Here is a 27,612-nt window from a genome sequence, read left to right on the forward strand (position 1 = left end):
TCTGTTGAGGGTTTTGGAAGTGGAGAACAGGAAGCCTACTCCTTTAGTGCCCCCTACCCATAGGGACAGAGGCCACCGCGCGGGCTGGGGGTGGGGCATCCTGGACAGTCTGTGTAAGAAACACTCTTCCAAAGGGAGAACCCTCCCAACCTTCAGGCAGTCCTCAAGGACTCCTCAACCCAACCCTTAGAGGGGAAGAAGAACTCTTCATCCCTTCCCCAAAGCCCAGCCCTAGCTGCCTCATAAACAGGAAATACCTATTAGCGGGGAGGAGGGGAACTGCTTGAAGGAGTTCCGGGGGGTGGGGGGTCCCCAAGCCTTAGCTTCTCTCTAAGGCTTCATAGTGTATTCCGTGGGTAGATTCTGGGAACCTGGGCTGGTATCCTCTCTCTAAGGTTTCTGAGCTAGACTGAGTAGATTGGCTTCCCTTTGTTGCTAAAATGGGGATTGGTTGACCAAGGTGTTTGATTTCCCTACTCCGACTTAGGAGTTTGCACAGCTGGTTTGACTGTCCAGGAGACGGTTACAAATATGGAGGCTAAGGTGCTATGAGACCAAGTACCCCAACCTTAGGTTTTTGCTAAGGAGCAAGAAACTATGGAAGGAGAGCCTGAGGATTGAAAGGAGGGCGTGCCTGGGAATGAGAATACCCCTCCCCCAGCGTTGAGAATTGGAGTTGCTTCTCGGGATTACGCCGCTTGAAGTCGTCCCCGTCCCCACCCCCACCAAGGGCATAGAAGGACTTGACAAAAAAACATCCACACACCAGCATTTCCTTGGCAGCATCCTCTCTGCCAGAGTGCACCTCCTTTCCACGTTCTTTCAGAGGTCAGCACTAGAGGGAGCAGAGAGGACCTAAGGCAACAAAATAGCCCAGGGTTCTGGATGCTTAGATTTGAATTCCAGCACAACCCCCTCATGAGCTGAACGACAGCCTACAGCCCCACCCTGAACTCCCGGCTTTACCCTCTGTAATTGGTACCTGCAGCTTGATGAGATATAAACCAGACGATGTATACCCAGATCCCAGCATAGCCTCTCTCCCCATGTAGCAGTACTGGATAGACGTTATTAGTACAGTATGCTTTTTTTTTTTAATTTTTTTTTTTTTGGAGTTTATTTCAAAGATGACAGGAGAGTGCGGAATGGAGGAAGGGGAATGTCTTTCAACTTTGACTCCGTGAGTGTGCCTTCTCCCGGTCCTGTGACCACCTACCCCCAAGGCCACTCATTCCAGACAACTAGCTAGACCAGATTCCGTGCTGATCCTGAGCCTACAGAGAGGTCTCCCTTCCTTCTCAATGGGAGATTCTTCTGGGTCGGAGATGTAGAAGGTGAAATGTAAGGACGGAGACAAAAATCAAACTGCAGCAGTGAACAAGTACCAGGCTGTGTGCTGGGCGTTGTACACCTTTATAAGTGGTCTCCTTTATAAGGACGTTGTACATTCCGGTGTGAATGATGCCTGTGCATGTGTGTGCATAGTTTCATGTGTACGTGCAGAGGCCAGAGGTCAACCTCTGGCGTACTTTCTCGGGAGCCATCTTAATCTTAACACCGTCCAGTCTCTCACCGAGCTGTGGGGCTCCTCAGGCTAACCCTGAGGGCTGTGGAGCCCCAAGGATGTGCTCATCCCCAACGCCCCAGTGCTAGGATTACAGGCACTTACTACCACATCTGTATTTTTAGGTAGGTGCTCATGCTTGCAGAACAAACCCTTTACCCACTTAGCTTCTCTCTTGCCTGGAACTACTGATCCTACCGCTTCCGCCTCCCAAGGATTTCATGAGGACCTTTGGAAGGTGCTGTTTATCGCCTACATTGCACAAGCAAGCACACTGAGGCCCAGGGTTGGGCCACACAGCTCAGTGGTAGAGAGCACACCACCAAACCACGTGCAACTCCGCCTGCCGTCAGCTCTGCAACGCTGGGGTTCAGAGAGCTGAATACAACTTATGTCGGAGGGGAGGGAGTTATTTTATGCGTATGGTCTCTTGCAAGAAGAGACAGAAGGGAGAAGAGTGGAAGGAGGATAAATAAAAAAAGGAAGTACACGGCTGGAGAGATAGATGACTGTGTAGCTGGCCTTAAAGATCCACCTGCTTCTCCAGTGCTGGGATCAAAGATGTGTGCACCCTGGCTCATGCAGGATGTTCTTATAAAAAGACTAGGGTTCAATTGCCAGCACCCACATGGCGGCTCACAGTGATAACATAAGGAGATCTGATGCCCTCTTCTGGTTTCCAAGAGCACTGAATGATGCACAGTATAAATGCATATATGTGAGCAAAACGCCCACACACAGAAAATAACTTAACAAAAAAAAGAATAAAGCTTAAAGCATATATGAAAATGACATCATCATGATTTACTTTTTTTTAAAAATACTTTATTTAGTATATATGAGTACATTGTAGCTGTCTTTAGATACGCCAGAATCTGTTATAGATGGTTGTGAGCCACCATGTGGTTGCTGGGAATTGAACTCAGGACCTCTGGAAGAGCAGTCAGTGCTCTTAACCTCTGAGCCATCTCTCCAGCCCATGATTTAATTTTTTGTCAGTACTGGGGATTGAACCCAGGGCCTTATGCATGCTAGAACTGTTGAACTTCACTACCAACCCCGAAAATGTCATAATGAAACTTATTTTTTCATATATTTTCTTTTTTTATTGGATATTTTCTTTATTTGCATTTCTTTTTTTTTTAAGGTTTATTCATTTATTATATATAAGTACACTGTAGCTGTCTTCAGATACACCAGAAGAGGACACCAGATCTCTTTACAGATGGTTGTGAGCCACCATATGGTTGCTGGGAATTGAACTCAGGACCTCTGGAAGAGCAGTCGGGGCTCTTAACCACTGACCAATCTCTCCAGCCCTCTTTATTTGCATTTCAAATGTTATCCCCTTTCCCAGTTTTCTCTTTGGAAGTCCCCTATCCCATCCCTCCTCCCTCTGCTTCTATGAGGGTGATCCCCCACCTCCCCCACCCACCCCTTCCCCACCTTTCCGCCCTGACATTCCCCTACACTGGGGCATCAAGCCTTCACAGGATCAAGGGTCTCTCCTCCATATATTTTCTTAGAAATAATTTTGTGTGACTGGTAAAATGGCTCAGTGGGTAAAAGTCCTTGCCACACAGGACTCACATCAATACCTTGAGTCTACGACAGCAGAAGAAAGAGGACCCCCCAAAAGTTATCCATTGACTGTTCTACATCGAACCTAGGCCACATATAGGCAAGACAGGTGTTGTCCTAGCCCGGTTTACACCTGTAATCCCAATAGTAAGTGCCCGCCTATCGGGGGCCACATAGTAAAGTGAATGTTCTACCACCGACCCACAACCCTTAGCCCAGGAGGTTAATCACTTTTTTTTTCTTTTTTCTTTCTTTCTTTTTTTTCGGAGTTGAGGACCGAACCCAGGGCCTTGCACTTGCTAGGCAAGCGCTCTACCACTGAGCTAAATCTCCAACCCCAAGGTTAATCAGTTTAACCTTCCTTTAAAACCATTTCTCCTGGGGACTGGAGAGATAGCTCAGTGCTTAAGAACACTGGCTGCTTTTCCAGAGGTCCTGAGTTCAATTCCCAGCAACCACACTGGAGAGATAGCTCAGTGCTTAAGAACACTGGCTGCTTTTCCAGAGGTCCTGAGTTTAATTCCCAGCAACCACGTGGTTCACAACCATCTGTTACGGGATCCGATGCCCTCTTCTGGTGTATCTGAAGACTGCTACAATGTATTCACAAAGACTGCTACAGTGTATTCACATAAATAAATAGATCTTTTTAAAAAGTAAATAAAGAATAAAAACAAAACAACAAAAGTAGTTCTTGCTCTTCTCCACCTACTACCTAGTAAATGCTTCCTCACTATCTTCTTTAGAAGGATTACCTTTGATTCTTCCACTCCCACCCTAGGTGATTTAGGGTCCCAGTTTCATTTTGTTTTTTAAGGAAATATCATCTCAATAGATGTAGAGGAACCATGCCTGGGGAATTTAGGTCATTGAAATTTGCGGAAGGTCACAGAGCTAACAAGCGGCTAGGTCATCCCTTCCTCCTCCTCAGCAGGGATCAGACATGCAAAGGAAAGAGCATCTTTGGAGCTGCCCTGGGAATCATGGTGCCAGCAGAAAGGGGGAAGAGAGGCCCCAGGGCTTGGCAGGTAGACCTGGGATGATGCAGAGATGGGGCGGAGCCCTTGTGAAAGGTCTTTAAGTGTTTTTGGACACAGGAGTATGAGGCAGGATCTCATTGTGTTGCTGAACCAGCCTGAAACTGTCTTGTGTACAGCAAGCTGGACTTGAACCAACAGCTGTCTTCCTGCCTCTGACTCCTCTGAATGCAGCCCATGCCTGTTGATTTTTTTTTTCTTAGATAGGGTTTGAACTGTAGCTTAGGCTGACCTGAAGCTTGCTATGTCGCCCAGTCGGTGCCAACTTCTGCTCCTCTTGTCTCAGCCTCCTGAGACATTGGGATTACAGACCTGCAGTACCAAGTGCATAACATTTCTCTCTCTCTCTCTCTCTCTCTCTCTCTCTCTCTCTCTCTCTCTCTCTTTCTTTCTCTTTTTTTCTCTCCTCTCCCCCTCCTCTCTCTCTCTCTCTCCCTCTCCTATTCTTTCTCCCCCTACCTTTTCTCTCTCTCTTTCCATTTGTTCCCCACTGGCCTCTTTTCCTCTCTCCTCTCTCTTTCTGTCTTCCTCTCCCCCCCCCCTCCCCCTCTCCCTTCCTCCTTCTCTCTCTCTCTTTCTCTCTCTCTCTCTCTCTCTCTCTCTCCCCTCTCTCCCTCAGGTTCTCTCTCTCCCTCCCTCCTTTTCTCTACTCTCTCCCCCTCCCTCCTTCTCTCTCTCTTTCTCTCTCTAAAGATAGGTTCTCAGATGCCCCAGCCTGGAAGTCACAGTAATCATGAATGATCTTATATTTGAAGTAATCCTTCTGCCTCAGCTGACTGAATGCTGGCTGGCATTATAGGTTTGTGTCACCATGCCTGACTTCTGATTGATAATTCATATTGGAAAAACATGTCCTGTGAATTAATGCCTCTCTCTTAGGAAAAGGTTTTATAAATGTATTTTTAGATTTTTTTTTTTTTGTTCTTTTTTTCGGAGCTGGGGACCGAACCCAGGGCCTTGTGCTTCCTAGGCAAGCGCTCTACCACTGAGCTAAATCCCCAACCCCATATTTTTAGATTTTTTTAATGTATATTGAGTGTTGGGTCTGCATATTATTTATATGCACCCTGTGCATATCTGGTGCCTTCAGAATTCCGCCCTGCTTTTGGCTTTCTTGATCACTGTCTTCCTATTGAAAAAATTTTATAGGGTCTCTGAGTATACCATATTGATTATACTTACTGTTATCTCAACAACAACAACAACAACAACAACAACAACAACAACAACAACAAAAGCCTTCTGGGGCTGGAGAGATGGCTCAGAGGTTAAGAGCACTGACTGCTCTTCCAGAGTTCCTGAGTTCAATTCCCAGCAACCACGCGGTGGTTCACAACCATCTGTAATAGGATCCGATGCCCTCTTCTGGTGTGTTTGAAGACAGCGAAGAGTGTATTCACATAAAATAAATAAATCTTTAAAAAAGCAAGACAAACAAAAACAAACATTTTTTAAAAGTGGACGTGGGGGGGCTGGAAAATGGCCATTTTTCAAAAAAGTGGATCTGATGGGTTACTCTTATAAATAATTTAGATAAATAATTTAAAAAAAAAAAAAAAAAACTAATTTAGATAAAAAATTAAGGGGTGGGGGGGTTAGCTCAGGGGGAGAGCGCTTGCCTAGGAAGGGCAAGGGCCTGGGTTGGGTCCCCAGCTCCGGAAAAAAAAAAAAAAAAAAAAAGAAAAAAAAAATGGACGTGCTGACAGGTACACGGAGTCCTAAAACTGGGGAAGCAGTTCAGGAGGCTTGCCAGTTCTAGACCAACTGGAGCTCTAGGGTGAGACCCTATTCAAATAATAAAAAGATAAGTCCATCGGGAAAATTAGATCAGACTTTGGTGGGAACGGACCCAGATAAATGGCGGCAGTTCCCAGTGTTCGGGTGGCCCGTCTCTGAGATTTTTCTTCTTGGCCTTTAGGAACACACCTCTGTTTTGTTGCTGCTCAATGCTCAGGACGTGCACATGCAAAGCGGGTGCTGTGCTAGCGGGGTTGTAGACAAACCACCAGCCACAAGTTCATGTCTGTCCTTAGGGCCTGACATGGATGACGGGGAGTTAAAGAAACGCATAGAGAAGAGCTGGGCTTGTGTGGGCCGTGCACTCTGACGAAGACAGGCGAGCAGCCCGGAAACACAGCTGGTTTGCCGTACACGGCTGAACCTGAATCAGGAAGCAGGTTCACTAATTTTGGTTCCATGTCTGCAGGGGAGCAGTCATGTAGGAGCAGGAAGCTGTGGTTGGTTGGTAGTTTCTGCGCACACTACCAATGTTTTCGGAGGAACCAAGGGAAGAACTTGCTGCCATTCCTATGGATCTAAGACTGTGGGGTCTCTGACATAGCTCTGCTCGTATTAGCAATATGCATTCACTCGGGAAGCCATCTCCCCACACACTGGACACTCAGGAATTTTTTTCCCTATTATCTTTCTCTTTTGTTTTGTTTGGATTTTGTTTTTGAGACATGGTTCCTCTATCTAGCCCCGGCTCTCTTGGAACTCACTTTGTAGACCAGAGCTCTGCGTCCCTAGTGCTGGGATTAAAGCTATGTGCTATTGCTAGGCAGTGTTGGCCCACACCTTTAATCCCAGCACTTGGGGGGATCTCTGTGAGTTCGAGGCCAGCCTGGTCTACAAAAGGAGATCTGGGACAGCTAAGGATACACAAAGAAGCTATTTCAGAATTGGAGGCAAAAAAAAAAAAAAAAAAAAAGTGTTCATCATCAGGTATCCTGTCTGGCTTTGCTGTTGTTGTTGTTGTTTTTCTTTTAAGACTAAAATTCACTGCCACATGCCTGGCCCTGAACCTGTGGACTCGGGCAAGATTTACCTCAGCCTCTCCCCAGCTGAGTGCATAGGAAGCACTTGGCCAGAGCATCTTTCTTTTGAGGTGATGGTGATGAAACTGTGGGTAGTACATATGCTAGGCAAGTGCTCTGTCATTGAGCCACAGCTTTGTCCCCAATGCCTGCATTTTGGAGGAGAAGAGCAAGTCTCATTAGGTAGCCTAGGCTGTCCTCTAACATCCAGCCTCAGCCTCCTGGGCACTAGGAATATAGCTGAGTGTCACACCCTAACTTCTTTTAGAATGTCTCTTCCACAGGAGAAAGTACAGTGACATTCCATGCCATTCTTAGTCATTCCTCAGGGACAGTTTCATTTACTTATTTATTTAAAAGATTTATTTTTATTTATATGAGTACACTGTCGCTGTCTTCAGACACACCAGAAGAGGGCATCAGATCCCATTACAGATGGTTGTGAGCCACCATGTGGTTGCTGGGAATGGAACTCAGGACCTCTGGAAGAGCAGTCAGTGCTTTTAACTGCTGAACCATCTCTCCAGCCCCCTCTTTCTTTCTTTCTTCCTTCCTTCCTTTCTTTTAAATTTATTTATTTTATTTATATGAGTACATTGTGGTACACTTCAGACACACCAGAAGAGGGCATCGGATTCTATTACAGATGGTTGTGAGCCACTTTGTGGTTGCTGGGAATTGAATTCAAAACCTCTGAAAGAGCAGTCTCTGCTGAGCCATCTCTCTGGCCTCGAAGGAAGGTTTCTTAATACAGATCTAAGCAGAGGCATGAAGAGAAGAAAGAATCTGGGGTATGAGGTTAGGAAGATAAGGAGCGCAATGTCATTCTTGACTATAGATGACTCATCTTTGACCTAGACTCTAAAGAAGACCCTACCTCTTACACCAGTAAATAAATGAATAAATAAATAAATGAATAAATAATCTAACAGCCAGGCATGGTAGTACATGTCCATAATCCCAGTTTGAGGTTAAAGACAGGAGGATCAAAGCCAGGGTTGGAGAGATGGCTCAGCGGTTTGGAACACAGACTGTTCCTCCTGAGTTCAATTCCTAGCAACCACATGGCAGCTTACAACCATCTATAATAGGAGATGAGATCTGATGCTCTCTTCTGGTGTGTCTGAAGACAGCAACAATGCACTCATCATATATATAAAACAAATAAATAGGGGTTGGGGATTTAGCTCAGTGGTAGAGCGCTTGCCTAGGAAGCGCAAGGGCCTGGGTTCGGTCCCCAGCTCCGAAAAAAAGAACCAAAATAAATAAATAAATAAATAAATAAATAAATAAATAAATAAAATCTTTAGAAGCAGTACAAAGCCACATAAGACGTATACAGTTACATATTTCGATAGCAGCATGTGAGCATGAAAAACCAAGAAATAATGGAAATAATGGAAACATCTAAATAATTATATGTTCATGTAATGGAACTAGTTTTCTTTCATAGCCCAGGAACCTAGTGACTTCATTAACACATTGATACGTGAAAAAAAGCAAACTGTGAAGCCTCCACATACAGAATGACGCCATCGTTAAACGAACCTGGAGTCAGTTTTCCTGGCTCAGTCTAATACCAGCATTCAGTAGGCTGAGGCAGGACTGTTACAAGTTTAGGGCCAGCCTGACTGCATAATTCAAAGCTAGCTCAGATACTGCTTCAAAGACACACACCCCCATGCCCCAATACAACGGCCAGTGTGTGTTGCTATGCTGCTATGCCTTTTATACAGGGTTTTACACAGACTTGGTTGGTTTTAAGTTTTCTATATGGTGGAGACTGGCTTTGAACTCTTACACTGGTATTCTTTTTTTAACATTATTTATTGGTTTTGTGTTTATGATTGTGTGTGTGTGTGTGTGTGTGTGTGTGTGTGTGTGTTTCAGAAGGCAATTTGTAGAAGTTGGTTCTTTCCTTTTTTTCTACCATGTGGGCTCCAGGGAAGGAATGTTCAGGTCATCGGGTCCCTTCATTGTTGATTTCTCTGACAGGCTCGCGGACTTGAGCATGCTCATGATCTTCTTGTCACCCCCACCCCCATGCCAGTGTTATAGTCATGCGCCACCAGACCCAGCATGCTAAACCTTTTGATCTGTGTGTGCTTTCGTGCGTTTGGAGGTGAGAAGCAGATGCTGACTCTCTCTAGTAGTTCTACCTTACTGTTTACTTGTGTGTATAGATGTTTTGCCGTCACGAATGTCTATGTGTCATGTGTGTGTCTGGTTCCTGTGAGGGACTGAGGAGGGTTGCAGATGCCTTGAAACTGGAGGTAGGGACGGTTGGGTCCAGCCAGTGTTCTCAGCAGCTGAGCCAGCCCCTAGTTTTGTACTATTTCAAATGAACAGGCTGGAGAGGTGGCTCAGTGGTTAAGAGCACTGACTGTTCTTCTAGAGGTCCTCACTTCAAATCCCAGCAACCACATGGTGGATCAGAACCATCTGTAATGGGATCCGATGTCCTCTTCTGGTGTGCTTAGGCATTGTGTACTCAAATGATTTTTTTTTTTTCTTATTAACAGGGCTGGAGAGATGAGATGGCTCAGCAGTTAAGAGCACTGACTTCTTGCTCTTCCATAGATTCTGAGTTTAATTCCCAGCAACCACATGGTGGCTCACAACCACCTATAATGGGATCCGATGCCCTCTTCTGGTGTGTTTGAAGACAGCGACAGTATAGTCACATATATAAAATAAATTAAAAAAATTTTTTACATAGATTTATTCATTTTCTGTTTATGGGTTTGCAAGAGTGGGCACACACGTGTGGATACCCAAAGACATCTTTAGAGTCAGTTTTCAATCCTTCCACCACACCACCATATGGATTCTTTTGGTTCTTTTTTTTTTTTTTTTTTTTTTTTTTTTTTCGGAGCTGGGGACCCGAACCCAGGGCCTTGCACTTCCTAGGCAAGCGCTCTACCACTGAGCTAAATCCCCAACCCCACACCATATGGATTCTTGGAATGGAACTCGGGCTTGGTGGTAAAGTATTTTTAGGGCCTGAGCCATCTCATTGACTGTCAAATGTGTTTGTATATGCCATGAGAATGTAAATGACCCCCCCCCCAACTCTGTAAAGATCCCCTGGAGCTGGAGTTATTGGTGTTTGTAAGCTACCTGATGAGGGTGCTAGATCCTTTGGAAGAGCAGCAAGTAATCGTAATTGCCGAGCATTCTCTCTAACCCCCTCAAATAACCTATGGTTTTGTAATAATAAATGTTGCTTTAAAAGCAAGGAAATTATGACGAATGAACGAACATTAGAAATAGGAATGAAGTGTAAAAATACAGAAAAGGATCGTGGCTGGCGGGGATAATCAGAAAAGCTTTCCTAGATTAAATAAGATTTGAAGGCTATTTTGAGGTTAGAAGTTCCATGCAGAGAAACAATGGCAAGAACACTTGGAGGATGACAAGGGTTTCTGGAGCCTTCTAGGAAAGAAGCTAGAAAGAGAGAAACCAATGTAGTTTTCTAAGTAACTGTAGAGAAAGAATGGAAAATGCGGTATTTTAATAGAAACATTTGGGGCTGGGGATTTAGCTCAGCGGTAGAGCGCTTACCTAGGAAGCGCAAGGCCCTGGGTTCGGTCCCCAGCTCCGAAAAAAAAAAAAAAAAAAAAAAAAAAAAAAAAAAAAAAAAAACATTTGCATTAGTGCCGCAGTATGAGATTAGGTGAGGGTTAGTGTCTATACTGGGAGTGTCCACTTGGGGGTGCTGTTTCAAAACAGAGGTCGACTTGATGTAAGGTGAAAGGAAAGTGCAGCAGGTAGAACGTCAAACAAAGAAAGAGGTCTCACATCTGGACAAATTAACAAAAATAAAGTGGTACGCAAATATTAACTCTTTCCATTTTTACTGCGTACTCAGCAGCTTGGGCAAAACTGAGCCCTACAAAACGCATACAGCACTACCCGCTAATCTTCCTTCAAAGCCTACAAGTCCCAGAAATCCTCGAGGGCGGTCAGGGTCCTCGTCTTCCTGGGTTCAAAGTGGTTCGTTGCTTGGCCTTCTGGGATTCGTAGTCTTGCAGTGTCCTTCGGGAGATGTAGTTCCATTCCCACAATCGGCTGGGCGAGGCGGCGCCGGCGATCAGAGCAGCGCTGGGTGTTCAGGGGCCAAGATGGCGGCGCGCCGGGGACGGAGAGACCGAGTCGCGCCGCCTCCGACTGGGGGCCCGGGTCCTGACCCTGGCGGTGGAGTGCGCGGCGGCGGTTGGGCGAGTCGAAGTCAAGCGCCGCATGGGACCGTGGGCTCCGTGAGCCCGGCGGAGCAGGTGAGAGGGTGACCGGCGGCCCGCGGCTGGCAGCAAAGCGGCGTGTGCCGGGCGGTGACACGTGGACGCCACAGGAAAGGGAGGAAGCACTTGCGTGCCGATGCTGCGGGAGTTGGGTAGGACTGAGAGGACCTAAGTTGTTTGAGGGGGGTATGCCAGCAGGGGCAGGAACCCTGCGGCGATTCCTGAGAACGCCAGAGGGACAGTGTCGGGCGTCAGAAACGTGGCCCTAGCTGGGGCGTCAGGAATTCGGGATTGGAGTTGAAGGCTAAGACTTCTAAGGATGCCGAAGAAGCTCCACCAGCTTGGCGCCGTAGTTCCTTTTTCGGAGCACGTGGGGTGTTGGGGGGGGACAATTTCCCGGGAGAACTTGTCTGCCTCCCCCTCCCCCTAGGCGGCGCGGGCGCCCACGTGGGTAGGGCTTGCCGACAGGGGGGGGGAGTGCGGGGCGCGGGTCCACGTGGGGGCGGGGAAGGGATGTCCACGTGGCTCCTGTCCCAGGCTGTCGGGCATCTAGTATCCGCGCTGGAGCCGCACTGCCGGGAACTGGGTGTGTCCCAGCCGCTCCCGCCATCTCTTGCCTGTGCTGGGACCTCTGGTCTGGAGGTAGGTAGGGGCTGCCGGAGGCAACTTTGCTCAGAGCCATAGGAGTTTTTCCTGTCTCGTCTGTGCCTAAACGCCTTTGGTCGGTAGATGGTGGACTTTCCAGATGTTCTCAAAGTCGGCTTCCTAGAAATGTCAGGGTGTGAGGCGAGGGTTAGAGGACTTGAGGCTGAAGGGTTGAGGAGAAATGAGTTTGTGGAGGCTTCTGTCTGACCGTTTTGGAGCGAGTTGTGTGTCACAGCGTCTGGTGGCCTGCAGTCCTTCGTATGTGTGATTCAAGGGTCATAGGAGTGTCAACTTACCTGTGACTAGTTTAACTTTTCCCCTCATATTTCTCTAGCATCTTTTTGGGAGGAGATAGTTGAGGCGTGCTCGGGTGAATTCTCGGATACAGCTTTGTGAAATGTGTCTGTGTGAGGCTTTCTGGAATTTTTTTGATGGAGATAGGAAAGATTGGAGGTGGTTTGAGAACTGTTGAATGTAGCTGAACATTCAGTGGGTCAGGGAAAATGTTTTGTGCTGAAATTGTGTGTGTTCTTCTTAAAATGTTTTTATCCTGCTATTAAGTGCTGGGCTTCTGAAAATGGTCAAACCAGGTTTGCAGTGAAATGAGCAGGAGTGAATTGTCTTTTTGACAGAAACCCCGGACGAGGTTTGGCTGCATTCTAGGTCCAGCAAAACAGCCTAGGCGGGGATTGACTTTCAGGGCATGACTTAGGGATCAACCATCCTTTTTCGTCCAACTTTTCACATCTTTTGTGTTCAGTACTGTTCACTAACACTATCGGGGAGAGACAGTAGGTGTCCAAGATTCAGCAGTAATAGAAGTTACGTGGTCTGTCAACCCAGTAGTTATCAAGATGCTATATGTTTAAGCACAGATGTGTTGCTAAACCACACAGATGTGATCCCTGCAGTATCCTAAGTTGTACTCAGGATAGATATAAAACAATGGCGTATGAGACCAAAGGAAAGTGCAGATTAGTTGGGGTTATGTAGTCGTCAGGAATCTAATTTGAAGAGTCTACAGATGGAAGAGACATTTTAAATTGAGACTCCTTTCTTTTCTTTTTTTTTCTTTTCTTTTTTTCGGAGCTGGGGACCGAACCCAGACCTTGTGCTTGCTAGGCAAGCGCTCTACCACTGAGCTAAATCCCCAACCTTAAATTGAGACTCCTACGGCTGTATAAAAAACCTTTTTTTTTTTTTTTTTTTTTTTTTTTTTTTTACAGAGCTGGGGACCGAACCCAGGTCCTTGCGCTTGCCTACCACTGAGCTAAATCCCCAACCCCATAAAAAAACCTTTTTATCAGAGGGAATAGGATGCGAAGATCAAAGGCATGGCTTATGGGGAGAACTGAGAGGCCAGCATAGCAGAAGGGTGGGGTGGGAGTGGAGAAGCTGAAGAGGCCAGCAGGAAGAGCAAAACATAAACAATTATAGGTGTTTAAATCCAATGCCAAGAAGGAATTTTTTGTTTGTTTGTTTCTTTCTCTGTGTAGTCTTGGCTGTCATCTCAAACTCAGAGATCTGCCTGTCTCTGCCTCCTGAGTGCTGGGATCTAAGAAGGCAGTGCTGTGTCTTTTGAAGGGATTTATGATGGTCTTAGGAAATGACAAGTTACCGGGTTTTTTGTTGTTGCTCCTGGCTCTGCTAGTTATATAGCATAACTATATATATATATATATATATATATATCTATATATATATCTCGTTTAAAGTCTGTAGAGACATTAAAAAGAAGTCTCTAGCTTGGGCTTAGAGGTAGGAGAATCAAGAGTTTAAGGATAACCTTGGTCACATAGAAGAGTAAGACCAGCCTGTGCTACCTGAGACTTTGTGTCAAAAAGAAAAAAGTTGGCTTTAACTTCTGGATGAGCAGAGTTGGTGTGAGAAGCCAACTGAGAGGTTTTTGGAGCTGGCGGCGAGTTCACTCAGCCTTTGGCTGATCTTGTTCCCCTAGGAACCTGGGGTTTGTACCTTGTACCTGGAGATTGTGAAGTGTGTGGGTGAAGGAAGTCATGTAAAGGGAGGTAGATGTCTCCTCTTGGCCTCTAGCGCCTGCTGGGAGGAGGTAGAGATGAATGGTTTATAGAGCTGGACCAGTCTGGCCTAGTGGCTGGACTGTAGAAGGAGGCAGGGCAACTAGAGATACAGGCTACTTGCTCACCCATGCCTGTTTGCTGAGCCATGCGTTATTCAGCTTCTGCGTGTAATTACAGGATTGTGAAGACCTGGGTGGGAGGGGTTAGTCCCTAAAACCTGCCGCCTTCTCACTTTAGCTTTGGGCCTAGATTCCTAAAGTGTCCCTAAACCAGCCGGTTCTTTGCCTGGGCCCTACAGCTCTACCTTTTAAATGGATCGGGTGCCTGGAAGGGTATGGGCACACTTGTTGGAGGAGTCCAAGTGGTCCACCTCCCTTTGGTGCAGGAGGGAGTTGGCCTGTCTGTTTGATCCTGTTCTCAGGCCTTTATACCATGCTTCCAAGGGCAGATATGCCTAGCTGCGGCTCTGGCCTCACCAGTTCCATTTTGGGCCTTGCCCATGCCCTGCCTACAACACTTGACAGGTTTGGGCGGGTCCTGCCTTATGACAAAGCTGAAGACACTGCTTGTTCACAGAAGTGTGTGAGGCGGGGCCTCCATCTCTGCAATCAAGCTTTTTCCTTAGCTTCCATTTTGTAAGGGTGGTGAAGAGACTCTTCTCCTGTAACTACCAGTGACATATTGTGGCTCACCATTGGGTCTTAGAGGTACAGCTCAGTTGTAGAGTCTTGGAGTTTAGTCTCCAGTTCCGAAGAAGAAAAGGGAGTATGAATATTAGTTGGGTGTGAGACATGGTGAGGAGTAGTGGGTAATGACGGAGTGTGGGCGCATATAAATCCTCTGTGATGCATAGAAGAATATGAATGAATGAGTACAATCATATTTGTCCCAATGGAATTGGGAGTCTATTATTTTCCTCTTTTAAAAAGTAATAGTTTTGGACTGGAGAGATGGCTCAGTGATTAAGATGACTGCTCTTCCAGAGGTCCTGAGCTCAATTCCCAGCAACCACATGGTGGCTCACAACCATCTGTAATGGGATCTGATGCCCTCTTCTGGTGTGTCTGAAGTCAGTGACAGTGTACCCATATACATGAAATAAATAAATGAATCTTTTTTTAAAAAGTAATAGTTTCTTGCATTTTTAATTTGTTTTGTGCATTTGGGATAGTCTCTATGTAATCTTGACTGGCCTGGCACTTCCCATATTGACCAGGCTGGCCTTGAACTCAGATCTGCTTGTTCCTGTCTCCCAAATGCTGGGATTAAAGGCGTGTGCCACCACTTTTGTTTGTTGGGAGTAAAGGTTTAAGCCATTCCAATGTTTGGTGTACTGTAGGGACTGAGGCCCTGTGGCTCTCTGGACGTGTGCACAGAGCTCAGCTCAAAGGCGTGCGCCACCACTGCCCAGCAGCAGATGGCCTTCTTAACATTTATTTCCCTCTGTGACAGCCTTTTTTTTTTTTTTTTTGGTTCTTTTTTTGGAGCTGGGGACCGAACCCAGGGCCTTATGCGCTTCCTAGGCAAGCGCTCTACCACTGAGCTAAATCCCCAACCCCGTGACAGCCTTTTCTTAAGTAGACCAGTCTGATCTCAAACTGGCATATAATCCTGCCTTAGTTTTTCCAGCATTTATGTTACAAGTGTATGCTATGCCTTTAATCCCAGCACTTGGGAGACAGAGGCAGGCGGGTCTCTAGGTTGGAAACCAGCCTGGTCTATGGAGTGAATTCCAGGACAGCCAGGGATACACAGAGAAACCCTGTCTCCAAAAAAACCCCCAAACCTCAAACCTTTACGATTGCTATTGTCATTGTTTATGTGCACTTGTATGTTTCTATGAGTATGGGTGAACATGCACTCTGGTGTGCACATGGGTTGGTGAGGAAACAGGGCTGTGGTTTGTTCTACATTTCTGGGGTTGGGGACTGAATTTGGGCTGTTTGTCGGCTTCTGAGGTAAGCGCTTCCACCGGCTGAGCCATCTCACTGGTCAGTCTTTATCTTCCTGATGTTTTGCTCCCCGGGTTTAATAACAGCTCCAACTATTTTCGGCTAGAGTCTAAACTCTTTCCTGCCCAGAACATTGCCGTCCTAGTTGGTGCTCTTGCTTGTGGCTTGCACACCTCTATAAGCTGGTCCAGACCTTTGACCACGGCAGCAATGCTGTTGTTTTAAGCTCATTGACTGAGGCTGGATACCTGTTTTGTTTTGTTTTGTTTTTTGGTGCTGGGGACCGAACCCAGGACCTTGCGCTTGCTAGGCAAGTGCTCTACCACTGAGCCAAATCCCCAACCCCTGGATACCTGTTTTTAATGGAGTTATCAATTAGCTGCCCTCCAGAAGACTTGGGTCTTTCTGATTCACCTTCTTCCTCTTCTGCCTTAGGTCCATGAGGAAGGAGATGACTCTAGCTTTGTCAGTCTTTCTCGACTGGGCCCATCTCTAAGGGAGAAAGACCTGGAAATGGAGGAACTGATACTGCAGGATGAGACACTACTAGAGACCATGCAGAACTACATGGACGCCTCCCTGATATCCCTCATTGAGGATTTTGGAGAGGTAAGCTGGGACAGGGCTTGGAGTTCTTCAGAGAGGATCTTTGCCTGGGATTTTGTCTTGAATCTTTGGAGTTGTTTCAGCAATGGCTTTGTTTTCTCATGTCCTTGGCCTTAGATGTCCAACCTGAGTCCTTGAAAGATTAATTTTTTTAATGTTTATTATTATTTTTTAAATGGAGTTAGACTGCAGACTGTCAAGTACAGTCTATGAAGGATGCCTTCAGCTTGGACTGTGGTCCAGAGCTTATTCTCCTTTCAGGGTCTTTGACCTACATGTCTAGGAGGTTCATAGACATTGCTTTCAAGCCTAATTCAGGATGGTTTCCTGAGTTTCTTATGCCTCACGAATGTATAAGAGTGTGAAGCCCAAGCTTAAGACCCACTCTAACCCGTCTCAGCACTACAGAGTTGGGTGAACAGTAAAAGATTGGAACCATGCTTCCTGCTACTCAGATCCTTCTTGCTGGCAAACTAAGTGAGTCTGGGAGATTAGTTCTCTTGGCACTTAGTTCTTTTTGTGGCCTAGTAGGTTATTAGAGATCTGTGGGTCCTCTTGTCTTCCTGGAGCAGAGCAGGCTATCTTTGGAGGACCAGAATGAGATGTCGCTGCTCACAGCTCTGACGGAGATCTTGGACAATGCAGATTCTGAGAACCTGTCCCCGTTTGATACCATTCCTGATTCAGAGCTGCTCGTGTCTCCTCGGGAGAGCTCCTCTGTGAGTATATGGGATCAGGGAGGGACACAGCTAGCCCACAGGTTCCAACCCCATCTGTGAGCCTGTTCACACAGTTCTGTGCAAACTGGATTGGGGTCTTCCTTCCTCTTAGCTGCACAAGCTGCTCAATCTCTCTCGGACACCTCCAGAACGTGACCGCATCCCCGCAATGGACCCTTTGGGGCCCAGCGTAGGAAGTAGTCGGGTGAGTGGGGTAAGTGACCTGGAACCCTCCAGAAGCACAGATGGGGAGGACATCTGGAAAGCACGTGCTGAGGAACACTTCCTGAGTCTGTTCTTCTCCTGTAGGTTGAGATGTCCCTTGCAGATTCTCCGTGGGACTTCTCTCCACCTCCTTTCTTGGAAACTTCTTCCCCTAAGCTGCCTAGCTGGAGATCCTCAAGACCAAGACCTCGATGGGGTCAGTCCCCTCCTCCCCAGCAGCGCAGTGATGGAGAGGAGGAGGAAGAGGTTGCCGGCTTCAGTGGTCAGATGCTTGATGGCGAACTTGACAACTCGGTGAATACCTTGGATTTCCCCATGCACCTGGCATGCCCTGAGGAAGAAGACAAGTCAGGGGCAGCAAATGTGGCAGTGTCAGCACCTGGTGACGAGAGCATCTCCTCCTTGAGTGAGCTGGTACGGGCCATGCATCCCTACTGCTTACCCAACCTCACCCAGTTGGCATCACTTGACGCTGAACTTCAGGAACAGGCTGATGATTTGACACTGCCTGAGGGTTGTGTGGTGCTGGAGATTGTGGGCCAGGCAGCCACAGCTGGTGATGACCTGGAGATCCCAGTGGTGGTGCGGCAGATTCCTTCTGGATCCCAGTCTGTGCTCCTAGATGAGTCTGTAGGGACTGATCCTGCCTTGCAGCTACTCATGCCCACCATGGAGCCTGGAACAGAAGATGGTGTGCCTAAAGTTGCTCCTTGCCCTGATCAAGAATTATCACTGAACTCTGCCTGCTTATTGGAGCCCAGGGAAATCATGGAGTCATTGGCCCCCAAGGAGCCTCAGAACCTACCTGCCAATGCAAGTGAGGGTTCTCAGAGAGTTCCCAGAAAGGGTAGGAAGAAGAAGAAGAAGGAGCAGCCAACAGCCTGTTTGGAAGGCTGTACCAGGAGGCTGAGGTCATCTTCTCGTGGACAGTCTACTGTGGCTACAGAGGTGAACTCTCAGGCAGGCAACTTACAGAAACAGCCTCAGGAAGAGCTTCAGAGAGAGACTGCGCCCCCTCAGAGCAGAGGGAAGCCACGGGCTTGGGCTCGGGCATGGGCAGCTGCCTTGGAGAAAACTGGGTCTGAAGACCCAGAGGACCAGAATGCAGGACAGGATAGTCCTGCTGAGGAAGATGTTCTAGAACTCCGTCCTAAGCTGGTGGAGACTAGCCAAGCCAACCCCACGCTCTCACTAAACGACTCTGCTCGAGCTGACTCCATCCCAGTTAACTCTGTTGAAGGTGACTCCACTGCAGTGGACACTGCTGTATCTGTTGACCAGGCTTCATCTTGTACAGAGCTGGTTGGTTCTCTCTCAGGAGGCTCAATTCTGACTAGCCCAGTCCTGGATGACAGGACAGGAGTTGAACCTGCAGCGGCTATTCCCACTTCAAATCACTTGTCTCCAGCTGATGCTATCCTAGCTAACCCAGGGACAGCTGACCCTGCTCCAAATGGCCTGGCTCCAGGAGATCCTGTGCTAGTTAAGTGCAGACCAACTGATCCTAGACGTGCAGCTGCTGCTGCCGCTGCTGCTCAGGGGCCTCGTCCTTCCCTAGAGGCCTCAGACCATCCTAAGGTCATTACCCCTGAAGTCAAGGATGCTGGAGGTCCTCTGAAGGTGGAAGGTAGTACCAGTGCTACAACCCAGGAAGCCAGACCTCGGCCCCTCAGCCTATCTGAGTACCGTCAACGACGGCGGCAACGGCAAATAGAAGCAGAAGACAGGAATTCTCAGCCCCCAGCTGGAAAGTGGCCGAGTCTCCCAGAGACGCCCAAAGGGCTGGCAGATATCCCTTGTCTTGTTCCTTCAGCCCCAACCAAGAAGACAGCCTCACAGAGAAGCCCTATAGCTGTACCAGAGACTTGTTCTGTATCTGTGGGTTCTAACCCTGCTTCCCCTACTCCTGAGCCATCTGCAAGCAAACTTATGGTTTCAACTCACTCTGAACAGGTGTCATCTCATGAGATGCCACTTCCAGTTAGACTTCCCCCTCCTACATTGCAGTCTATGGCTCCTGCTGGGCCCACCCCTTCTACAGTGCCCACGCCATTGCCTTTCCCTCCGAGCTTACCTCCTCTGCTTCCTCTTCCTGCAAGTGGCCCTGGTGTCCCCAGCCTGCCCCCACCTCCTTTGCAACCTCCTGGACTTCCAGTATCAATGAGACAAATGCCACCTGACCCCTATACTCAGTATGCCCCTGTGCCGCCCTGGCCTTGTTACCCCTCTGTATCTCCTTCTGGCTATTCTTGTCTGCCCCCACCACCAGCGATGCCCATAGTGTCGGGTACCCCTGGTACCTATGCTGTACCCCCAACTTGCAATGTGCCTTGGGTACCCCCTCCTGCACCAGTCTCACCTTACAGCTCCAGCTCTGCCTATGGGTCCCTTGGGTGGGGCCCAGGGTTGCAACAGCCTCCCTTTTGGTCTACTGTTTCTCCACCTCCATTGTCTTCAGCCTCTACTGGTAGAGCTGTTCCCCCACCCAGTATGGAACCCAGTAACAGTTCAGCTGGTCCTCCGGAAGATACACTTCCTGTGCCAGTGACCCCTTCCCTGAGCTCTCGGCCAGCCAGCCCCATAGCTCCACCAGCAGAACCTACAAAGCTGGAGGCCCAGCCAGTGCCTGTCTCTCCCCAACCGAAACACAAAGTGTCCCCTGTGGTACAGAGTCCCCAGATCAAGGTTCTACCAACTCTGTCTGCTGAGGGCGTGGCTATTGGGGAATCTGAATCAGAGAGGCTAAAGCCGGAGACCCAGGAGAACAGACCAAGGGAGAAGCCTATCTCTACGGCTACGAAGGCTGTTCCGTTACCAAAGCAGAGCACTGTCGCAAAGCTGCCTGCCGTCCATCCAGCCCGGCTAAGGAGGCTGTCCTTCCTGCCCACCCCACGTGCTCAGGGTTCTGAGGATGTGGTGCAGGCATTCATCAGTGAGATTGGTGAGTGACATTGTGCAGGGGCTGGCTGGAAGTGTCACCCATGGGACGGGAGGGAGGAGGGACTTCCATGAGGCTGCCCTTTGTTGGGTTTCTTTGAGCGTGTTCTTGAGATGTAGCTCTAGTTTTACTTGAGTTATTGCTGTGTACTCCTTCCTCGGTTCACTCACTTTGGTGCACAGGGAGGCATGTAAAGGGAAAAGCAAGGAGGTTTTGGGGCCTATAGACTCAGTTGGTGAAGGCTAGATTTTAATCCTATGTTCTTTCACAGGGATTGAAGCATCAGACCTGTCCAGTCTGTTGGAGCAGTTTGAGAAATCAGAAGGTGAGGAAACCTAGGTAGTTTTGTTCCAACTCTTATTTTTGTCTATGCTTCCTTTGGGTCTAGCCTTATAGTAGCTTGAACTGGGGTAGAGGGTAGAGGACAGTGTCGACCATCAGAAGTGCCACTTACTTGGCACAGGGAGACAGCATTTCATCTGGGAGAGTAGTCTAAGCTAGGGACATGTGACATAGTCTTAGTAATTTAAAGAGGAGAGGACGCAGGGAGGGTAGGATCGAATGGGGACTTTTTCTGTAGAGAGCTTTTTTTTTTTTTTTTTTTTTTTTTTTTTTTTTTTTTTCGAGCTGGGGACCAACCCAGGCCTTGCGCTTCCTAGGTAAGGCTCTGCATGAGCTAAATCCCCAGCCCTCTGTAGAGAGCTTTGAGAGGTGGGATTTCATATGATTTTTGTAGCATATAAGACAGAAAAAAGAGGTATTGGATACTTCCTATGAGATGCATTTGGAGGGCTCAGTGGTTAAGAGCACTGGCTGCTCTTCTAGAGGTCCTGAGTTCAAATCCCAGCAACCTCATGGTTGTTTACAACCATCTATAGTGATTTCTGATGCCCTCTTCTGGCATGCAGGAGGACATGCAGATAGAGCACTCAGACATAAAATGTCTTTTTTTCTTTTCTTCTTCTTGAGGCACATGTTTTTTTTTTTTTTTCGGAGCTAGGGATCGAACCCGGGCCTTGCACTTCCTAGGCAAGCACTCTACCACTGAGCTAAATCCCCAACCTCGAGGCACATGTTTTTAATCCCAGCTCTCAGAAGGCAGAAGTAAGTCAATCTCTTGAGTTGCAGGCCAGCCTGGTCTGCAGAGTTCCAGGACAGAGCAAGTTTCAGAACAGAGAAACCCTGTCTGGGGGAGAGAGGGATCCATTAGAAGACAGTGAGGAGCTGGACTTTCATAAGACGAAGCATGTGCTAGGTGCCATGAAGATTACTGTATTATCTTCTGGAGGAACTTACTGTATCAGGGAGAAGCCATGCTTAGCCTGTGCCATGGTCTTAGACAAGTCTAAGGTCAAGTATGGTACGTACATTTATTCCCATCAGATCTTTGAGTTCAAGGCCATCTTGGTTTTATGTGGTGAGTTCCAATCCTGCTGGACTACATACGAAGACCCTATTTCAATTTATGGCTAGGAAATAACTAATTTGGTCCATCAATTTGAACTCTCACATTCAGTTGGGAATGGGTATTTCTGAGCAGAAAAGAAATAATTAAATCTCATTGATTAGATAGCATTGGAAGAGACTGAATCTGAGCTCACTGGGGTTATCTAGGCCAAACTTCTTACTTCTTCTCTGGATATCAGAATGCACTTCTATGCCGCTTCAGTTTGGAACATCTGGTTGGGCTTTTAACTAGTATGATTTCTTTGCAGCCAAAAAGGAGTGTCCTCTCCCGGCTCCTGCTGACAGCGTGGCTGTAGGAAACTCAGGGTAAGTATGGAGAGATGAGTGAGCGAGTTACCCTACAGCTGTTGGTCAGCAGCCAGCCCGCACTCCAAGACTGCCCACCGGACACCTTTGTGGCAGGGATGTTCATCCGCTCTAGTGTCTTCCCCTATTTTTTGTTCCCTTCTCTATTGCCACCAGACACTGTCAGGGGTAATGAGTTGGGGAGGGTATGTACTATCAGGAATTCCAAGTGCCTTGGAGGTGCCCCCTAATTTTTGCAAGTTATTGGGGACTTTTTCTCCTCTGCTGTCAGACTTCGGGCTTGTGCAGTGCTGATGATGGGATCGTGTAAAGTAGGGGAAATAGCAGGGGCTCCCCTAACTCCTTGGAGGACACAGGCACCTGAACCCCTTTACTTTGCAGTATTCTAACAACGAGAGGCCTTATTTTTCACATTTTTAATCTGCTGAGCATGTCCTTCATACTGGTTTCAGTTGAACTTGGTAGCAAGTTTCCTTACCAAAGGAGGGGGTGGGGGCTCTGTTCAGGATCATTTCTCTGAAGGTTCTACCCAGTCAGCCAGCCTGAATCGAGTGAGCCCCATCTACGTAGACATTGGTCACTAAGACCCTTCAGTGCTGGGGCCACATTGGGCATCCTTTCTTTTCTACATACCTTTCATTGCTTTTTGAGGAAAGCAGATGTACAAGATATTGAGGCAATGAACCAGGCTTTCCCTTTTCCCCTGCCAGCAGCATTGACACTCCCCAGGAGAAGAAACCCCTAGACCGGTTACACGCCCCAGAACTGGCCAACGTGGCAGGTGGGTTCAGGTTGTACTCCGGCTCTTAGACTGTGCAGCACATGTGCAGTATCTGCCGTGCGTCAAGTGTGTGTCGGCGTTGGGTGCAGACATCTGATGTCCATTGTTGTGCTCATGGGCAAGGGGGCAGATGTGTTCAGTTGGAAGTGAAGGCAATAAGGGGAGGGTTGTATAGACTGTTGTCCTAAGCTGAAAACAATCACTGCTGTCAGTCAAGTGTTGGTAGCTTTTAGGGGATAAACTCAACAGTCTGAAGTACAGAAGCAACTAGTTTGCTATTTGCAGCTAGTGGTTTGGTTTGACCCAGAGAGTAGAAGCTGATCTAGGGAACAAACAAGAGTTAAGGCTGGAGGTCAAATTATGGGAACTTTGAATGCCATATTAAGCTGCTTAAACTTCATCCTGTGTGTGTATTGGAGAAACAATTGAAAACGCATTCTCACATTGATTATTGTGGATGGTGTGTCTAGCAGGAATCTAGAAAACAGAAAAGCCAGAAGGGACGTAGGTAAGTTTATGGTATGAGTCTAGGTAAGATGCAACCTAGACATTAGGTAAGGCTGGTGGAGGAGTGCGTTTAAGCATGAAAATGATTCGGTGAATTAGGTAGAACCTGGTCACTAGGAGGTTTAGGTAGTTGAATGGCTGACCTCAGTCAGGTATGGATCTCATTTATAAAAGCACTGAGAGAACTCGGACTGTTGTTGATGTTAGTGCACTCTGAGCAGTGGGGTCTTAAGCCTAGAAACAGAGTTTGAACTATTGAACTGGATCTCACCCTGCTATCTCCATCCTCCCTCCCCCCACAGGGCTCACCCCGCCAGCTACCCCTCCCCACCAGTTATGGAAACCCCTGGCTGCTGTCTCACTGTTGGCCAAAGCCAAATCTCCTAAATCTACCGCCCAAGAGGGAACCCTGAAGCCTGAAGGAATTACAGAGGCCAAACCTCCAGCTGCAGCCTGCCTCCAAGAAGGGGTTCGTGGCCCTAGTCCAGTCCATGTGGGCTCTGGGGACCATGACTATTGTGTCCGAAGCAGGACACCCCCAAAAAAGATGCCTGCCCTAGTCATTTCAGAGATGGGCTCTCGATGGAATGTCAAGCGCCATCAGGACATCACTATCAAACCTGTCTTGTCATTGGGCTCAGCTGCCCCCCCACTCCCATGCACAACCACTTCCCAGGAGCCGCTTGATCACAGGACTAGCAGTGAGCAGGCAGCGCCTTGTTTTGCCCCATCCACTTTGCTGTCTCCTGAGGCCTCACCCTGCCGGAATGAAATGAACACTAGGACTCCCTCTGAGCCCCCAGACAAGCAGCGGTCAATGCGCTGTTACCGAAAAGCCTGCAGATCAGTCAGCCCCCCAAGTCGGGGCTGGCAAGGCCGCCGTGGCCGTAGCAGCCGTTCTGTCAGCTCTGGGTCCAGCCGGACCAGTGAAGCATCCTCATCCTCATCGGTGTCTTCCTCATCCCGGTCCCGGTCCAGGTCCCTCTCCCCCCCAAACAAGAGGTGGCGAAGGTGAGCTTTGATGGCCTGTTAGAGTCTGCCCTTTGGGAAGTCCTGCACTCTTGTGGTTTCCTTTGAACTTTCAGTCACTAGGGCTTTATTCCTTTTCATGGATTGTTGGAGTCTAGGATACTCCTCAAGTTTCCGTTTACTTGAGATGTGGCTTGGGCAGATAGCGTTTGGTCTGATTGGGGTTATTTCATACTATTATAATCGATGCTTATGGTGGTATTTGGTATTTTCTTGTTGTTAACAAGGGTAGTGGGTCAATCTTACACGTTGGTGAGATGGCTCAGTAGGTAAAGATGCATGCTGCTAGGCTCAGTGACTTGAGTGTGGTGACACCTGGAACTGTATGGTGGAATGAAGCAAACAGTTCTCAAAAGTTATCCTCTGACCCCTGTATGCCTGCTTTGCATACACTGTTAAATTGTGTGCAGTTGTATGTAATTGTTAAAAGAAGGGAGATCCGTGTGGGGTGGTGCTGCAGTTGGTGTACATCAGTCAGTAGAGTGCCTGCCTCAAAAGCATGAAGCCATTGATTTGATTCCCAGCACTTCAGAAATTAGACATTTACATGCCTATAATCCTAGCACTGAGGAGGTGGAGACAGAAGGGTCACAGGTTAAGTTATCCTTGACTACATAAAGAGTTTGGGGCAGTCTGGGGTATATGAGACACTGTCTCAAAAAAAAGAAAATAACAAACCAAAAACGGTGCTTTAGCACTTATGACCTGTCTTAAGAGATGGCTGTGAACAGTAGTTCTGACATGGTAAACTCCCTCCCTCTCACCTTAGTTAAGGAATTCCTTTGAGATATAGCAGAGGAACACTTAGAATTCAGGCTATTGTACCTCGCCCCAGAACTGCAGAGTAGCTGTCAAAACTAGTGTTAGGGGCTGGAGAGATGGCTCAGGGGTTAAGAGCACTGACTGCTCTTCTAGAGGTCATGAGTTCAATTCCCAGCAACCACATGGTGGCTCACAACCATCTGTAATGCCCTCTTCTGATGCCTCTGAAGAAAGTGACAGGGTACTCACATACATGAAATAAATAAATCTTAATAAATTAAAAAAAAGATTAAAAAAGAAAAACCTAGGGTTAGCTAGTCCTCCATCTCCCCAGTCTTCCCTGAACGTCCTTCCTCTATCTCATTTCAATGGCACAGTGGAAAACATGCAGTCATCAAAGCTCAGTATTAATAGAGGTGTATCAAGGATGCAGAAGGCCATGGCATAGTCCTCAGCACCAAGAGAAGAACTCTGCATACTAGGGACGGCAGCACAATCCCAGTGCTGGCAAAGACAGGGAAAAGAGAATCACAAGTTGAAGGCCGGTTTGGGCTATGTAGTAAGGCCCCCATCTCAGGGAAAAGGGTAATAAAAATATGTAAAACTGTAAAAATGCTTGATGTATCTAAAATTTTATGAAGGCTCTCCCACTCATTACCTGCAAATAAACTCTTCTGAAACTTTCTTTTCCTTTCCTTTCTCTATGGTCCTGAACATCCTGACAGGGAGCGAGTCTGCCCTGGCTGAGGTGGTGGACATATCTGTCCCACTCCCATCATTCCTGTGCCCTTTATTACAGGTCCAGCTGCAGTTCCTCTGGACGGTCCAGAAGATGTTCCTCCTCTTCCTCTTCTTCCTCCTCATCTTCATCGTCCAGTTCCAGAAGCCGGTCTCCCTCTGTGTCCCCTTGCAGGAGAAGTGACCGGAGGCGGCGGTGAGCATGAACATGTGTTTGAGGGCAGTGCATCTCAGGATGCCAGGCAGGTGCCTGAGAGTTCTGAGTCTTGACTTGTGTCTGGGGCTGATGGTACCTCTCTTGTCAGGTACAGCTCTTACCGTTCAAATGACCATTACCAAAGGCAGAGAGTACTGCAGAAGGAGCGTGCAATAGTGAGTAGGGCAGCAGGGGGTCATGGGAGGAGGGGCTTACCCTGTGCCATGAGCTCAGGGCCATCAACAGCTGCAGCTCTGGCTCAGTGTCACTTGTCCTTCATCCAACATAGGAAGAGAGAAGGGTGGTCTTCATTGGGAAAATACCTGGCCGCATGACTCGGTCGGAGCTGAAGCAGAGGTTCTCTGTTTTTGGAGAGATTGAGGAGTGTACCATTCATTTTCGTGTCCAAGGGTAAGTCCTTTTTTTTATTTTTTTTTATTTTTTTCGGAGCTGGGAACCAAACCCAGGGCCTTGCACTTGCTAGGCAAGTGCTCTACCACTGAGCTAAATCCCCAACCCCTCCAAGGGTAAGTCTTAAAGTTAGGGTGTTTATTCCATTAAATTTTTACAGCTTGATGTTTCTCTGTCATTCCTGTCTTTGATTGGGCTGGGCTGGGTGGGGTTCCCTTTAGTTTTATAATCAGAGGATTGGCCATTGGGGAAATGAGAAAAAACACCTCTGTACCTTGGGTCTTCTCCATGACCTGTGCCCAAATGGCTCACCCTTTCCACTAGTGACAACTATGGTTTCGTCACTTACCGGTATGCTGAAGAGGCATTTGCAGCCATTGAGAGTGGCCACAAGTTGCGGCAGGCAGACGAGCAGCCCTTTGATCTCTGCTTTGGGGGCCGAAGGCAGTTCTGCAAGAGGAGTTACTCTGATCTTGGTGAGTGATGGAGAAGAGCTTGACAACATTTGATAGAAAAGCTAGATTTGGATTTGACATTCAGAGAACCAAAATGGCGGGTGAGTGGGAAGGGGCCCTCCCACATTCTTCACAAGTAAGACAGTTTGACTGCATCAGCTTCTTGGATGGGCCTTGGCTCCCATTTGAGAAGTGTGGTGAGAGACCCTAATGTTTGTCCCTCTCTGCTTCTGTAGACTCCAATCGGGAAGACTTTGATCCTGCTCCTGTCAAGAGCAAATTCGATTCTCTTGACTTTGATACATTGTTGAAACAGGCCCAGAAGAACCTAAGGAGGTAACCCTGGGCTTTGCTCCCCCACCCATTTTCTCTGGAGGTGTCCAACCTCTCAACCCCCTCCCCTACTCTAGGGGAGAGAGCTGCTAGTGTGGAAAGACTTTTATAAGGAAATGAAAAAAAGTTAAATAAAAATATGTTAAATCGGGATTTTTAAGTGGTATTTGGTTTTTAATAACAGGTATGAACAAATTAACTTGGCTTTATATGTAAGGTGGGTCTGAGGGGAACATCTAATAAACATGAAGTAGAGGGAACTCC

The 27,612-nt window shown here is 47.6% G+C and overlaps 1 protein-coding gene across 8 annotated transcripts; it reads left to right on the forward strand.

The window, feature by feature from the left end:
• The first annotated feature begins 11,074 nt into the window (after window positions 1–11,074).
• Window positions 11,075–27,608, forward strand: Pprc1 (PPARG related coactivator 1). Of its 8 annotated transcripts, none has more exons than XM_032892092.1 (14): window positions 11,075–11,275; window positions 16,311–16,484; window positions 17,054–17,200; window positions 17,313–17,414; window positions 17,510–20,366; window positions 20,635–20,688; window positions 22,079–22,136; window positions 22,847–22,917; window positions 23,727–24,435; window positions 26,015–26,149; window positions 26,259–26,325; window positions 26,439–26,560; window positions 26,885–27,036; window positions 27,252–27,501. In XM_032892092.1, exons 1-14 carry the CDS (start codon window positions 11,123–11,125, stop codon window positions 27,353–27,355), a joined length of 4,905 nt encoding a protein of 1,634 aa, XP_032747983.1. In that variant the 5' UTR covers window positions 11,075–11,122; the 3' UTR covers window positions 27,356–27,501. The 8 variants fall into 8 exon arrangements, with proteins under 8 accessions (XP_032747983.1, XP_032747982.1, XP_032747987.1 ...); XM_032892091.1 differs by having other exon boundaries at window positions 11,077–11,275; window positions 17,051–17,200; window positions 27,252–27,608; XM_032892096.1 differs by having other exon boundaries at window positions 11,077–11,275; window positions 17,051–17,200; window positions 26,265–26,325; window positions 27,252–27,608.
• Window positions 27,609–27,612: the final 4 nt, after the last annotated feature.

The sequence above is a fragment of the Rattus rattus genome, chromosome 2 (assembly GCF_011064425.1).
Source record: "Rattus rattus isolate New Zealand chromosome 2, Rrattus_CSIRO_v1, whole genome shotgun sequence".
NCBI classification, from domain to species: domain Eukaryota; kingdom Metazoa; phylum Chordata; class Mammalia; order Rodentia; family Muridae; genus Rattus; species Rattus rattus.

Coding starts and splice junctions, on each gene's coding strand:
- Pprc1 (XM_032892091.1), top strand. CDS start 11,123: ATGGCGGCGCGCCGGGGACGGAGAGACCGAGTCGCGCCGCCTCCGACT. Junction 17,415..17,509: donor GAAGTAGTCGGGTGAGTGGG/GTAAGTGACCTG, acceptor CTTCTCCTGTAG/GTTGAGATGTCCCTTGCAGA. Junction 26,326..26,438: donor TGCAGAAGGAGCGTGCAATA/GTGAGTAGGGCA, acceptor CATCCAACATAG/GAAGAGAGAAGGGTGGTCTT.